This window comes from Poromitra crassiceps (genome assembly GCF_964638095.1).
Source record: "Poromitra crassiceps genome assembly, chromosome: 3".
In the NCBI taxonomy this organism is placed as follows: domain Eukaryota; kingdom Metazoa; phylum Chordata; class Actinopteri; order Beryciformes; family Melamphaidae; genus Poromitra; species Poromitra crassiceps.
The window spans coordinates 14,535,832-14,552,093 of NC_139625.1; the positions used below are offsets into that span (position 1 = coordinate 14,535,832).

A 16,262-nucleotide genomic window follows, 5' to 3' on the forward strand; every position below is an offset into this window, starting at 1 on the left:
ATCTCTCTCTCTCTCTCTCTCTCTCTCTCTCTCTCTCTCTCTCTCTCTCTCTCTCTCTCTCTCTCCCTCTCTCTCTATCTCTCTCTCTTTCTCTCTCCAGCTATGGTGTAGTGAAATTGAGTTTGTAGAATTTAAAACACTTTTGATATTTTTCAATTTAGTTTACACTGAAGTTGCTGAAGATGTATGCAATATACCTTCCCCCCCGGTGCTGTTGGATGATCTGTGCCCTAGCTCTTTCTAAAAAGTAAAGTTTAACTTCTAAACAAACACAACTTTAATCAATACTATCTCCCTCCCACCAGGGTTTGACCAACACTTGTAGCACTAACAGTTTCTGATCCCGTCAACATGAAGGCTCTTTTGATTTTGGCTGTTTTGATGAATTTGGACGAGCTGCTCAAGACGGGACACTGCACAGAAACACAGTAAGTTGATTTGATGACTTTTCAAGGAGGTTGGCAGATCAGGGACATTACAGTTGCAAATGGGGACAATCTGTTAGGCCACACACACACACACACACACACACACACACACACACAAGGTGAAAACGATAGGCTACCAGCCAACACTGTTGTGGCTGGTAGATCAGATCAGATCATAGACTTACAATAATTCTGGAGACTTACCTAACCTAACCCTAACCTTAATAACCACTACTTGCCTAACCCTTAACCTAACCTGCTAACCCTAACCTTAACCTTAACACTGACCCGGAAATCAGCTTTTCCAAATTTGGAACAAACACAATTGGGGACACTATTCTGGCCTTAAGTCTGAAATGTGTGAGTGAAAGTATGACAGACCTGAGACCACAACGCCTAGGTCCATGCCATGTGTTGCCCCCATCCAATATCCCCGACACCACTGATCAGCTTTTAATGTGACGTGTGGAAAAGATGCATTCTGGAAGTTTCGAAGTGACATCTTTGTTATTGATTGCTGTCATTGCTTTGTTTTCTTTTCATTCAGTGACCAAGTTCTATCAATCACACCACACACACAGGAACAAGCCGAGCTCTTGAGGAATGTGTCCACCCAATATGAGGTAGAAGTCGAATATTTTCCTACCTATTGGACAATGCAATGCAGCCTCTGAATGTTTCACTCTATTTAACCGCTAAACTATTCTGTCTCCCAGACAGTGTTGTGGCAGCCTGTGGCAGCCCAGTACATTAAAGAAGAGGATCCTGTCCACTTGTTTGTCCCTGTAAACAGCTCAGAGACCATCAAGGATTTGCTACAGAGACACGGCATGACACACGAGTACGTCGTCGGTTGACCGAAAACCCAAGAATCATGCCAGGCATGACATTTCTTCGAGGCTGTGTTTTTTTTACGCGCGTGTGTGATTGTTTCAGGGTGTGTTTTAATGCGTGTGATTGTTTCAGGGTGTTACTGGACAACACCAATGAGCTGGTGGAAATGCAGACGAGGAACGCCTCCACAGACCCGAGAAGCAGAGCGTCTTACTATGAGAGATATCACAGTTTGGAGGATGTAGGTTTCTCAACATGTGTGTGTGTGTGTGTGTGTGTTGCGAGGGGTGGGGGGGGATACAGGGTCAACATAAAGGATGCCAACTGCCATAAAACACCACAGAAGAAGGATTTATTACATCGCTGATGACATCACAATTGCTTGTGTGACATCACTGATGACATCACAATTGCTCAAGTGACATCACTGATGACATCATCACTGATGACATCACAATCGTGACACACCCCACCGCCCACACCGCTGCCACAGACACAATTAGACAATTTTAATAAGAGAAGATACTGATTACTGTAACGCTGTGTGTGTGTGTGTGTGTGTGTGTGTGTGTGTGTGTGTGTGTGTGTGTGTGGGTGGACCGAGTTGCAGAGATGACTCAGAGGCAGGTAGATGTTAGTTGAGTCACTTAATTTACTGGACGTTTGCAAATGAACACAGCAAACAAACAGAGGCCTGCCAAAACAATACACAAAGCACACAGCAGGAGGAAGACAAACTAAAGACAACTGAGGAATAAACAGCGGTCACTAAGACTACTAGTGGTTGCTCTGAGACTACTAGTGGTTGCTCTGAGACTACTAGTGGTTGCTCTGAGACTACTAGTGGTTGCCACTTGCCAGTATTTGTGTTGTTAGATCTGTAGCAGTCTTCTTTTTTGCGGGGGGTTCCTATCTGCAGGAAGCCCCAGGGGAGCACGGGGAGAACATGCAAACTCCACACAAAGGCTCTTTTTGACGAGCCCCCCTGGGCAGTGGACTGGGCACACACCCTCAGCGTCCCAGGCGGGAATCAAACCCAGGACCTTCTTGTTGTGAGGGGACAGCGCTACCACTGCGCCACCATGCCCCTGTCTTATCATCTTCAGTTAAAATTGGCTAAGTGGGTGGGTGGCAGCGGTGTCTGTGGCGACCGTGTCAGTCATGATTGTGATGTCATCATCAGTGATGGCGTGCAATTGTGATGTCATCAGTGATGTCACTCGAGCAACTGTGATGTAGTATGAGTCAATGGCGCACCGTTGCACGATGGCGCCTAGGTGGGTGGGCGATGTCTGTCTGTCTGTCTGTCTAACTTATTTTTCTTTTTTTTATCTGTCTTTTTTTATCAAGTTTTTATTTTTTGGATCTCTCCCACCCCACCCCGTTTTCTCCCAAATTATACTTGGCCAATTCCGCTGCTCTCCTGGTCGTTGCTCCACCCTCTCTATCTGGGGAGAGTTGTAGACTAGCACATGCTCCTCTGATACATGTGCAGTCACCAGCTGCTTCTTTTCACCTGACAGTGAGGAGAAACATCATGTAATTCCCCCCCCCAAAGAATCAGTCTATGCAAATGTGGGGGAAATAAATAGGTACATGGTTTCTAAGCGTACCTTTGGTCACACTCAGTGCTTGACTTGAAGTGATTATTATTAGTTTTTTATCCTCAGTATGTGTGCTGCCTATCTATATCTATATCTATATGTAATACCTGCTGTCTCCACTGTAGATCTATTACTGGATCAACAAGACCTCGCAGGACCACTCTGACATGGTCAAAGTGGTTCTGATCGGCTCCTCGTATGAGAAGCGACCGCTCTACGCTCTGAAGGTGCAGTCACATTTCCCCAGTGTTCCTAGGCCTACGTGTTCCTAGGCCTATGTGTTCCTAGGCCTACGTGTTCCTAGGCATATGTGTTCCTTCTAGGCCTACATGTTCCTAGGCCTATGTATTCCTAGGCCTACGTGTTGACTTTTCCCTGACACTTTTTTGGAGTTGGCAAGCGTCTGATAGTTTCAAACTGGCTCTCTCTGTCTCAGCTCTCTGTGGAAGAGAGACCGAATAAGAAAGCAATATGGATAGACTGTGGGATCCACGCCAGAGAGTGGGTCTCCCATGCTTTCTGCCTGTGGTTTGTGCAATATGTAAGTACATTTGACATTCTAAACACATTTCTAATACAATCTATATCTACAGTTTGTGGACATGTTTGGTAAATCAGTTACATTTCCCAGTGGGCTTGAAGCAAAGTCATGTCCCCCCCCCCCCCACAGTCCTTGGCACATTACAAGCGAAACCAAGACATCACTAACATACTGGACAACATGGACGTGTATGTTCTCCCTGTTATGAACCCCGATGGATACACCTACACATGGACTACAGTAAGAACACCTGAAACACTTCTTACTTAGCTTCTTATATTGGTGTAGACGGGTTCACTGGAATTCTGTTGCTAGGGAACAGTTTGGACCCAAACATATTTCCTGTCAGCTATTGTATTAACAATCACTGCAACAGGAAATGAACTTGGGTCCATTTGGAATGTTTATATTGACAAGTAGATAATGGTCTTATGCAAATCGATACCTGTTCCTGGATTTGATTTCTCGCTCAGAACCGGATGTGGAGGAAGAATCGCTCCGGGAGCAGAGACAGCCACTGTGTCGGGGTCGACCTCAACAGGAACTTTGATGCCAACTGGTGCAGTAGGTCTTCCTGAATGATCGATCCAAGTGTCTACATTTCCAAGAAGTTAGCCTTCCCTAATGCCTGGTTGGTAGTGCCACAGCATATGAGATTTATTTAACTGTTGTCAACACAACGACAACAAAATGTCCATGGTGCCATTTTGACTGGGGACCGGGGCACTGGGACGGGGTGCCACACTGAGCACGGCATTTAGGTTGGCTGTAGACAGGTCCCACATCAGAATTCTGGATTCCGAGTCAGAATTCCTGACTTTATTCTCGGAAGTCTGAGATGAATCTCATGAATTTTAAATCAACTTTTCACCTGTGGCCATTGGAGGAGCGTCGTTTTGGAAAAATAAATGAACTGCATGGCTTGATGGTCGCCGCCTCTAACATGGCCATCAGCCAGTCTCCACCCCTCCCTACCAAACATTTTGTTGTCGTTGCTTTTGTTAAGGGGGGGGGGGGGGGCAGGGGATCTTTTGCATGCAAAAAAATTGCATGGTTTATAGGGGTGTCACGATACACTCAGTTCACGATACGATACGTATCACGATACTGGGTTCACGATAACGATACGATACGATACGATTTTAACAATATTTTTTTAAACTTGAATAATAACAATATATGACTGGAAAAGTAGTATTTTATTTGAAATGCACAGATACAAAACATGCTGTTGTGGGAAATTGTTATTACAATAACAACTAGAAAAAACATGAGATTGGAGATAAGGCTTATCTTGAAATAGAATGAGTTACACCGTCACTTAGATTTACTTTGAACTAAAATGTTTATCAGTAGTATAAATTCTCATTATGCATCTTCAGTTTTTCTTCAAACTCAAACAACAAGACTTTTCTTAGTCTATTTTTTATGCATCTCCAGTTTTTCCTGTCAAGTAAACAGTTTTGCCAGAAACTCAATTGAATGGTTTCTCTCCTGTATAACTTCTCATGTGTCTCTTCAGAGACTTGTTCAACTGAACTACTTTCCACACATTGAACTTCAACAAACAAAGACGTTTCTTAGTCTATTTTTGGGAAGAAAAAAAAAAAAAAAAAAAAAAGAATTGCGATATGAGATTTCATCTCAACGATACATATCGTGACGTTTTACTATCGCGAAATTTCGTGGGACGATATATTGTGACACCCCTAATGGTTTATGAAAAACAACACAGTAGCACTGATGATAGTCCTCGACTGAAACGTTTGCTGCCTTTTAAATCCACCTTTTCTTTTTTGCACTGTTTTGTCTTGCACCATGTGAAAATAAAGTAAGTCTTTTTTGCTTGATCTCAGCCTCTGGACCTCCTCTGTGGCTTTTTTTAGCCCCAGGGTATTCCCTTTGACCTCTTATGAAAAACAACAACAATAACAACAACAACAACAACAACAACAACAACAACAACAACAACTCGTGACTCGGGTACCCATAGAACCCGTTCTCATTCAGATACCTCCTAACTTTGGAGCGTTATTTAGCCCCCTTCCCAACATGACACAGTAGGTCATGTCGGCCACAGATGCCGGCGCGCTCAGTATTTTGGGGTGGCCAATCAGATTTCAGGGGTGGCCAGTGCACCCCCCCCCCTCCACAAATAGAAACACCCCTGAATCCAGATTCACTCACTCTGCAATCTAACCTGAATATTCAGCCTCGCTCACAGTAGGCTACTGATGACAAACTGAAGGAAAGATGAACGCACTGAACTCAGGCCATCATTCTCTGTCCTTTCTAGCGGAGGGCGCGTCCCACAGGCACTGCTCCGAGATCTACTGCGGCGCCTTCCCCGAGTCCGAGCCCGAGACCCAGGCCGTGGCCAACTTCCTGCGCAGCCACAAGGACTCCGTCCAGCTCTACCTCTCCATCCACTCCTACTCCCAGATGCTGCTCTTCCCCTACTCCTGCACCCTGGAGGAGGCAGAGAACCACAACGACCTGGTGAGCGGGAGGAAGAAGTTATTTCACCTCCAGACATGCTTTGTGGACACATTTGAGTTTTATTTCGTAGTATAGTGTTATTATGATACTACTACTATAATAATAGGGCAGTGGTGGCCCAACGGTTCCGGCAGGATAAATCTGGGTGGGGAAAGTGAAAAGGCAGCGCTTGCCCCTTCCTCATTACCACCACTCAGGTGCCCTTGAGCAAGGCCCTTAACCCCAACCGCTCCAGTGGAGCTGATCAAGATCAAGATCAAGATTCACTTTATTGTCCCACGGGTGGGAAATTTGTCTTGGGCTAACACCCACACTGCAGCCATAAGAACATAACATACACATACAAACACATGTTAATAAAACAAGTAAAAATACATTATGTATAAAGAAAAAGGGTATCTGCACAATGAAATGTCTGGCAAAGCCACAGTCAGGGAAGCTCGATCAAAAATACCGTCAAGACACATATATACTGTATTAGATCAGTGTGATCAGTGTCCAGCAGATCAGACTGTGGTTGTTCTGGTCAGCTTCCAGGTGTGAATATGTGTGTGAATGTGAACAGGGCGCTGCTGAAAAAGAGAGCATTGCTCTCAGCGAGACTCCCCCTGTATAAATAAAAGGTAAACAAAAAAAAATACTATAAGAATATACTGTATATTCTTACTGTCACAGTTTCCATATTTTCCATATTAGTAGTTCACTCTGAAAGGACTATCTGTGTAGAAATGCAAGCAGAAAATAGTCCAATCATGGCGGGGGGCAGGGGAATAACAAACTTTAATGAATGGACCTTTTTCACAGTTGCCATTTTGTGTCTAAAAGGCAGGGTAAACACAGGTGCAACCAACTCTCTAATTAGGGCACCAGCACTGGAACACCATAGACTGGAAGTTGAAAACCTTAATTAATGTTTTGGTGCACCTGTGCTACTTCCTGCATTTTAGACACAAAATGGCTCCTGTAAAAAAGGCCTATTGTATTCCTACTGAAGTAATCAGATGTAGTGTTTATTGGAAACTTGCGTATGTGCTTTGGTAATCTCATAAGTTGCTGCACCACAACACATTTCACACACAACTTTTCAATGAGTTTCCCCTGACAACACATCTGGATGTTATACAGATATATTCATTGTAGAAAATCTCTGTGAAATAATTTGTGAACTAAGATGCCATGTGGTGTTTTTGTTTGTTTGTTTGGTTTTGTTTTGTTTTGAAGCTTGCGATGGTCCAAGAAGCTGCCCAGAAAATCAGAAGACATTATAGGAGCACCTACAAATACGGTGCTGGGGCGAAGACGATATGTAAGTATAGGCCTTATCCTCCACGGCCAAGTGTACCTTGATTGATACAGTTGATTTCAAAGCTTGCACTGTGAGATTTTCCACTCGACTCTATTCCAGCGGTTCTCAAACTTTTTCACGTCGCCCCTAAACTGACACAAATTAGACCACGGACCCCTATTTGATAAGATTTTGTCACAGGGCCCCCCCCATCTGATAAGATTTGAGCTTTGTGACGATCCTTCCACTCAAGGCCCTGTCTTGCAGGAGCCTGGTGTTGGGGTGATTGTGTTCACCTGGGCCCGGTGCACTCATATGGTATAGGTTGAGGCCACGTCTCGTCATAGACGCTGGTTTAGCTGGCTCAGCCTGGCTGGGGGCGTGGTCAGGGTGGGGTAAAAACCCTCGTTCTACCCATTCAGCAAAGTTAGAATTTAGCTGATAGCCCAGCCCAGGCAGACACGATCGGGGATTTAACCACCGCAGTAAACGCACATCTGAGCAGACGTCTTGTGTTCTGCTCTAGAACCCCCAAACCTGTAGTTTAGAGCCACAGCACCGTCTTTTGGTGAGTCAGCCCATGAGATATATGGGCGGTTTTACCCCACTCGCGCGCCAGCCGTTTAACATTTTGTGCGCGTTCCCAGACATGCGGACTGTCTCATAAGAAGACCTTCAGACCATTCAGTCTCTCTACATCCTCACCGATGCACCTTTTGTTCTGGTCGTTTGTCTAATGTAGTTTGTGTTTTACTTTAGCCTCAGGGAGGCTAAAAATCAGCCTAACGACCCCAACACCAGGCTCCTGCAAGACAGGGCCAGGAGAGTGGGAGGGTCCTCACACTTTTAGTTGTGACCTCACTTGACACCCAGAAATGCGGAACCCCGCGGCAGTTAATAGTATGAGTTGTGCCAAACAAACGTTAATATCTCAAAAACTATACATCACATCGCTTATATTTTGACATTCTGAGTGAGAGCAGAAGTAGCTCAAGAGTTTGATGTATAATATATGCATGTCGTGTTAAAGTTGTGTGAACTGTCGCAGTTTTTTAAATGTAAACAGAGTTAACTGGCTAGAGTCAGACACTCACGCCTCGCGCCACTTGGGCTCCATAGGGTTCCATTAGCCTGGGTAAACCCAGCCTCCACGTGACCTCTATCTACACATAGATAGAGGTCACGTGGAGGCTGGGTTTACCCAGACTAGGGTTCCATTGCCGTTGCCACCCAGTGACGTGGTTTGTTTACCAAAATGCTGCTCGGCTGATCCCTCGTATTACAGAAAGTGTATATGAAACCCGTTACCAAAATAGTCATTCTTTAATTGCTGGAATAGTGAAAATGAATGATTACCCTTTTTGCTGGGGACCCCCTGGAAACCCCTCAAGGACCCCTGGGGGTCCCCGGACCCCACTTTGAGAACCGCTGCTCTATTCTCTCCTCCAGACCTGGCGCCTGGTGGTTCTGATGATTGGGCCTACAAACTTGGCATCAAGTACTCCTTCACTTTTGAGCTGCAGGACCAAGGACGTTATGGCTTCCTGCTGCCACCATCTCTCATCTCCAAGGCCTGCAATGAAGCTCTGCTAGCTGCCAAGACCATCGCTCTCAGGGTCATAGAGAAAACACAAGCTCCTCAGTAAAATGACCACGCCTTCTTCTAATACTTCTGAATTGAAAGTCAAAGCAGTTATTTCTATGATCGAGTCTTGAAGAGTTTTTCTTTCTTTCTTTCTTTTTCTTTCTTTCTTTCTTTCTTTCTTTCTTTCTTTCTTTCTTTCTTTCTTTCTTTCATAAAACTATGAGTAATAGACCAGTGGCTTTCAAAGTGGGAGGCGGGCTCCAAGCAGTTTCAGGGGAGGCTCAGTGAAAGGAAGTGGAAAAAATATTACATTAGTTAATTAGTTATTACATTAGTTATCAAAAGAAGATCACATATACTATAGCCTAAATGTGTCTTTTGGTTAAGGAGATAGTTCAGAGATACAGTAGTTTTGTGGAATCTTACAGTTTTTCCCACTTTCCCAGAGTCAGAAACAAATGAATGCCTGAGTCCAGACATATTCGGTGTAGTCTGATGTATGTCAAACAGCAATATCAGGCTATCTTGGCACAATTGACGAGTGTCAGGAATTGAGCGAGGGGGGTGCCTTTTTCCAAGCTGTGTATGAGGGGAGGCCCACAGTCTCAGACTTTGAAAAGCCCTGGTATAGACCCTTTTCACATCAACCGTTTTTGAGGTGGTAAAGCAGGAACAAACCAATACCATTAATGATGGTTCATTCCATTTAGGTGTTGAGTGGCACCAAAATGCTTGATCGTCACGTTTATCATGTAGCTATAGTGTGTGCAGGGGGAATAGTTCCAGGAAGTACATTTGAATGCATAAAATAAAGCTGATAATATACAACTTTATTCTTTAAACGTCTTACCCTTTCAAAGTACATCACAAACTGTCCATTCTGCTGCAACTCTACAGCGCTGCTTAATCCAGAATCGTACTTCCTGGAACTATTGCGAGGTAAAAAAAAAAGAAAAGAAAAAAAAGAAAAAGAAAACATCCATTGAGGTGAATGGAGATGACGCAACTCTTATATCTCTATGGCTCTGACCCTACAGCAGTGGTCTAATGTTTCACACGTTTTGAGCTTATTGGCTTAAATAAGGCAGTTACTTAGAAGTCCTTTCTATGATGAGCTGAGAATCTTGTTGTATAGACTATCTTTCTTTCTTTATTGCTGTTGGTAAAATGATTATGAACATCTTGGGAAATGTTTCAGAAATGGTGGATTCAGAAATGATTGTTAATCTGAAAAGTGTAAATAAATGTCAATTTACATTTTTGCATGATGTCTGATTTTGTTTGGAAGATTGGTGTGAACCATTTTTTATGCCTTTTGACTGATTGGTGTAAATACATTGTTGGTCTCACTGCCACCTGCTGGATGAAATAAACTTTTATGTATGACAACAGTCATTATCGACTCACCCCCATGCCCATGGCAGGACGGGTGAAGTTTTTTAGTCCACAAAACAGTCTTGGAGCTTCACAGGAATTCAGGAAATCACCGTTGCACAATTCTCCTAAACAATTGAAGTAGATGGTGACCAACTTTAAAACATAAACATAAACAACAACAACAACAACAACAACAACAACAACAACAACAGCAACAGCAAAAATAAAACATAAAATGTCTCCATATACACCCCATCTGGCATGAGCGAAGTCTCCAGAAGCCCTGAGATGCCAAGTTGAGTTAGTGGACCAACAGCAAAGGGACTCTTTTTGTGTTCACATTGTCAGTTCATTTGAAACTCAGTTCTCTTTCTGGTCCACTTCAGCTCTGATGGGGCCTCACTCCTCTTTCTGTTCACAACTTCACACTATACAGAGTTCCACTGGAGCTCAGACCTTTACCGCTTTGGATTATGAGTAGTTTTCACTTGGTTCGTATATTTGTCTTGTAACATAATTTATGCTAGCCTACATTTAACCAACGTTGCCAACACAGAGTTGCCTTAAGCCTACCAGTAAACAGCAAATCGGCACATAGGCATATGAGGTAGAACACTGAAGTTGAAGAGCAAAGAGCCAAAAATGAGATAAGTGAACCTGGAGGGCTTTGTGTTGGAGGACTTGGAAGTGAACCGAACTCACACCACCTCCCAAGGAGGTTTGAGTTCGGTTCACTTCAGAGGGGTCTGAGTTCTATTGGCGTGTTCACATGTGCAAAAAATACCGACTAAGAGGTCTGAGTTCACTTGGAGGGACCAAGTGTGAACACGCGCAGTCTCGCTCAACCAGACCTACGGTATCGCCACATGTACCTGATCATTTGCATTTTAACCTCAGATAAGACAGGACACTGCTTTAAGTCGAAAATGTACCGAGATTTGCTAGAAAGATGAACAACTTCAGCTTTTTGACAACTAGCGTGCTGCTAGATGATGCCACTAGGTTGACTGTACAGTACAGTAGTAAGAACAATTGATGAATCAAAACAACCACAATCCAAGTCAGAAACACAACAGCATAATGCTGTGAGTCTGTTAGAATAAAGAATCAATCAAATCAAAATCCTTACTACCAACACTTAACTAGCTTGTACTCCACTACTGTACTGTACTGTACTGTGCTGTATACTGCACTGTACTATACAGTCTAGTGACATCATCTAGCACTGCCCCATGTGGGTGAAAAGGTGAAATAATTATCTTACTAGCAAATCTAGGTACATTTCAGACTTGAAAGCAGTGTCCTGTCATGTCTGAGGTGAAATGCAAATGAACTAGTCATATGATCAAATGTTTCATGTCCTCTTTTACTACCTACTATCAAGACTGAGGTCAGTTTAGGCTGAAATTGGCCAATTCAGAGAGAATATTATCAAATAGAAATAAGTCTTTATGTCATGTTCAAAAGCCCCAGAGATCCAAGTTTTAAGAGCTTGTTTCATCACATTTTTTTCAATAACATTACACTTGCGGTTCAACAACCCACCAATAGATGGCACTGAGAGCCCATTCATGATGAAGACAGAAACACCATTAAAAAGGTATCCTTGTCATCAAAGGACAAGGGACATAGCTTTAATTTACCCATCCTGCAAACAGTCACCTTACACTGATCAAATTTGGAAATAGTCAATGACTACAGTATTCAGACTAGACTAAAAGTACAAAGTTAACCTTTTACATATTCAATAAAGTTTTGCATATTTGCTGCAGTCATGCAGCGATGCACAATGCTAAAGCAATAGGTGTTGTTGAAAGGTGTAGTTAAACTCTGACGTGGGTTTAATTCAAACTCCACCATTCAGGAAGCAGAACAAAGGGAATGTTTTAGTATCGGAAGTTTGTGTCTGCACGGTCAGAAAATAAGAGTTGTATCTGTACAACTTCCCCCAGTGACAAAACTCCTTATTTTCTAAGTGTGAGGGAAACTTCGGGATGTCACATCTTGTTACTTATGGATGGAATTCTAGTGGAAATAAATGATCCCCCTTTTTGCTGGGGACCCCCTGGAACGCCCTCAACGACCCCTGGGGGTCCCCGGACCCTACTTTGGGAACCACTGGTTTACACGACTCAGTGGTGGCAGGTATCCTAAAATAAACTCACCAATGTTGAGACCAAAACTAACCCACTGAGAAACTCACAGTAATACCAGTTCAAAAAAAAAAAAATTTTGGTGTGCACAATCAAACCCCCGACATACCACGAGTACCTGCAATGGTTTCACGACAACATAACTTGATATTTAAAATGACACTCAGTCATCCCTCCTTACCTTCATTTCAGCTAACCAGCACTGAGCACAGCTGCGGCGTCACAGCAGAGTGAGGTTGGAAGTGCAGGGAGTCTCTCTCCGTTTCTATTGGCTGTCCTGTCCATCTGCACGTCAGCGGTTAGGGCCTGCGTCCTCCTGGGCCCCAGCTGTTGCTGTGTCACAGCTTGTTTACACCAGGGGGCCACGGCTATGTTTGACCTAGTTGCTGAAAAGCCCAGGAGGCGATGTCAAAGGCACAGCACACAGATAACACAGAGAGAGAGGGGGGGGGGAGGAGGAGGGCATGTTCAATTGATATTTGAAGGCTTGGCACCTGAACATGACGTGATACAATATTAACCAGTGTCCTCAAGTATTCCACTTGCAGGGGGGTGGTGGAGTCGGAGGTGGAGGACACCGTCATCGGATGAAAGCAGAGCCTGCTAATTAGAAAAACAATATTTATTTATGCCTCATTTTAGTAAACGTCCATTATCTCCTCAAATGACTTCCGGCGAAACAATGAACTGCTCTCACTACCTGCTTTATTTCTGGTTGCATATTGGATCTGAGGAGAAAGTTAAAACACCGTAACATTTCAGTCATATAAATTCATCAGACTTGGTAGGACTATGTGGACCCATATATATATATATATATATATATATATATATATATATATATATATATCCTATTAGTGGGCGTGGACCGGCGCACTCAATATTTTGGTGTCGGTGCTACAAGCATTATAACCACGCCTTTTAAGCGTAGAATTATTCACAACTGTGCTCATTGGTGAACTGCAGTTACTCATTGACATTCTTCCTTTATTTTTAAACGAAAAATAAATAGACGAATAATACAGACTTGGTGTGCAAAAGCCTTAAAACTAGCAGGCATAACTTCTTCCATTTGAGTTACGATATTGTAGAGATAAGTAGAATAAGCAACTATATGTGGAAAAGCTGTATTCATGACAATAACGTACACCTTCTTGGTATTATCATTGTGAGATGATGTTACCCTTAAAGGAACGGCACGGTGGATCAGTGGTTAGCACTGTTGCCTCACAGGCAAGAAGGTCCCGGGTTCGAACCCTGGTCCGTCCCAGGTCCTTTCTGTGTGGAGTTTGCATGTTCTCCCCGTGTTTGTGTGGGTTTCCTCCCACCACCAAAAGACATGTATGTTAGGGTTAATACTCCTGTCAGTGACCCTGGCCAAGGCAATGGCAAGAGAACTGGAGTTGGTCCCCGGGCGCTGCACTGCGGCTGCCCACTGCTCCTAGTTCTAGGAAGGTTCCTAGTAGAGCAGTGATACTCAACTTACGGCCCGCGGGCGCCCCCTGTGTGGCCCGCGATGGAATTGGATTTTTTTTATTTTTTTTTACCCGCTGAATAAGTGTCCAAATGTTCATGTCATTCTGGCCAATACTCCACTTCTGTTATAGCATTTCAGTCTGGAATATGGAATATCTTTCAATAATCTATGATTTAGCTGCTAAATTGTCAAATACCATCGTCTGCTCGCTACCCAGGCACTTGTACTTAACCTAACTAACTATCCGGTGTGCACCACATTGTCAGACTAAACTCCGGCTGACACCCCAAAAACCTACAATCCACTACAGAAAAATGTATATTGTTTGTTTATTAACTGGCCCCTGGCCTTCTATCATTTCACGAAAGTGGCCCCCGGGCAAAGCAAGTTGAGTATCCCTGTAGTAGAGGATGGGTCAAATGCAGAGGATGAACTTCCCCATGGGGATAAATAAAGGATAACTAAATGATGTGAGCCGTGCTCCTGGGAATTCAGTTGTCAGCGCAAAGCATAATGCATAAGCACCATGATGCATACATTGATGCATATGTCAAGAATACAAGTGCATACTTGACATGCACTTGATACATATACTGTACATTACATACGCATCAAGTTGGCAGGGAAAATCATACATAATTCAGTCATGATTTTGCATAGTCAACCCTGACATACAGCTGATGTGCACTTCAGAAGTAGAAATGCTCCCAGAGCGTTGACATCCAATCAGCTGTCTTCTTTCATTACCTTTGTTCAGAGAGCAAAGGAGGAGTGAGTTATCCAATCAGCTCTCTTCTTTCTTAACCTTTGTTCGTAGGGCAAAGGAGGAGGGAGTTATCCAATCAGCTCTCTTCTTTCTTGACATTTGTTCATAGGGCAAAGGAGGAGTGAGTTATCCAATCAGCTCTCTTCTTTCTTGACCTTTGTTCATAGGGCAAAGGAGGAGTGAGTTATCCAATCAGCTCTCTTCTTTCTTGACCTTTGTTCATAGGGCAAAGGAGGAGTGAGTTATCCAATCAGCTCTCTTCTTTCTTGATATTTGTTCATAGGGCAAAGAAGGAGTGAGTTATCCAATCAGCTCTTCTTTCTTGACCTTTGTTCATAGAGCAAATGAGGAGTGAGTTTACAATACTGAGGTTCACCCTGAGGACATTGTGGTTTTGACTTTGGTATCTATTTGTTGCACCTCAGACACACTCACACGCTCATGGAGGCAGATTTGGGTATTATAATCCCAATAATAAATAAAATAAGGAATTTGTGGGTTGGAGCAGATCAGAGCTAAATCATAGCTGGAAAACGCCATTAAAGTTCCTTATAGAGATATGCCAATTTGAATGCTTGCTGAATGTCGTTATCTTGACTTTGAGGAACATATCAAAAGCTGTAGGAACATTCTGGAAGAGTGAAAATAATCAATAAAGCAACATTTTGTCTCCAATAAGAGATTTATCAACCTTAATTTATTCCGGGACCGACTGACAATTTTTTTCCAGCAACGCGCTTCTTCCCACTCACACATTACAATACACATACACACACTCCCATCACTCTCCCTGGTGTTACGCACACTCCTGCTCAAGGGCACCTGGACAGTGGCTGTTGAGAGAATGCGGGAATGTCTCTTAACTTGGATCTGATGTGGCTTCTATCCAATAACAAGAGTCCATATTATGATTATTGTCACTCAAACAAAAGACAGTATCCTGACTGTCATTGGCTGCCGGAGCCGTGGGCCACGCCCTCATTCTGGGGCAGACTGAGCAGCTCCTGGATCCTCTTCAGGTCCTTGTCGGTTTCCTCAGCCTGGGAGCTGACGTTCAGATCACCAATCAGATCATCTGTGAGCTGCAGCCGCGCCTTCCTATCAGATTCCAGGGAAGGAGAGTGATTGGTTAACGACAGAAAATGATCTGTTACCACACATACTGTCTGTAGTCAATGTGACACTCAAATGTGAAGTTAATTTGGGTGACACGTTAACGCACAGTGTGACTGGACTCGTCACGGGGGGGGGGAAACAAACGTGTAAAACATTATTAAATGCTAAATTGTGCGATCTTACCACTCTGCGAGTTTAAGGTGGTACAGCTCTCTGCGCTCTCTCCTCCTCCTCTCTCTGACGCTTTCTCCTGAGATCGTCTGCATGCCGATGATCAGGGCACCAGTGGGAACCCTGAGCAGGAGGTAAGACCAGCTCACGTCAACCAAATGCCACCGTGATTTATACAAGTAGGCCTTCTCAAGGTACGATTACATTAGGCCACCATAGAAATAAACAGGTCAAAGTTAGAAATATTGTATACTTTTATTGTCTGAGCTCTGTTGTTTAGACCCTTTCAAATTGAACCGGCACTGGATGAGAGCATGAGCTTAATTCCTGTAATGTACGTTCAAATGTCACAGAGGTTTCTGAGTTGTACAGTGGCTAAAAGTAAAATATGAAGGCTTTTCAGATTAACTTCATCCAGTCATATCT

The 16,262-nt window shown here is 43.5% G+C and overlaps 2 protein-coding genes across 2 annotated transcripts in view; one reads left to right on the forward strand and one right to left on the reverse strand.

Moving 5' to 3' along the window:
- Positions 1-351: 351 nt before the first annotated feature.
- Positions 352-12,897, forward strand: cpb2 (carboxypeptidase B2 (plasma); the record flags this gene model as incomplete). The annotated part of the gene is made up of 12 exons (XM_083632932.1): positions 352-428; positions 976-1,051; positions 1,145-1,269; positions 1,395-1,503; positions 2,992-3,093; positions 3,303-3,407; positions 3,537-3,647; positions 3,881-3,971; positions 5,704-5,906; positions 7,128-7,212; positions 8,641-8,833; positions 12,855-12,897. 12 exons carry the CDS (start codon positions 352-354, stop codon positions 12,895-12,897), a joined length of 1,320 nt encoding a protein of 439 aa, XP_083489058.1.
- Positions 12,898-15,258: 2,361 nt separating this feature from the next.
- timmdc1 (translocase of inner mitochondrial membrane domain containing 1) overlaps positions 15,259-16,262 on the reverse strand; it is a 16,203-nt gene continuing 15,199 nt past the window's right edge. Inside the window, exons 7-8 of the mRNA XM_083633411.1 lie at positions 15,849-15,959; positions 15,259-15,647 (exon numbers count right to left, since the gene is read on the reverse strand). Coding sequence (XP_083489537.1) covers positions 15,497-15,647; positions 15,849-15,959 — 262 coding nt within the window. The 3' untranslated portion in view covers positions 15,259-15,496. The remainder of the gene's footprint in view (positions 15,648-15,848; positions 15,960-16,262) is intronic.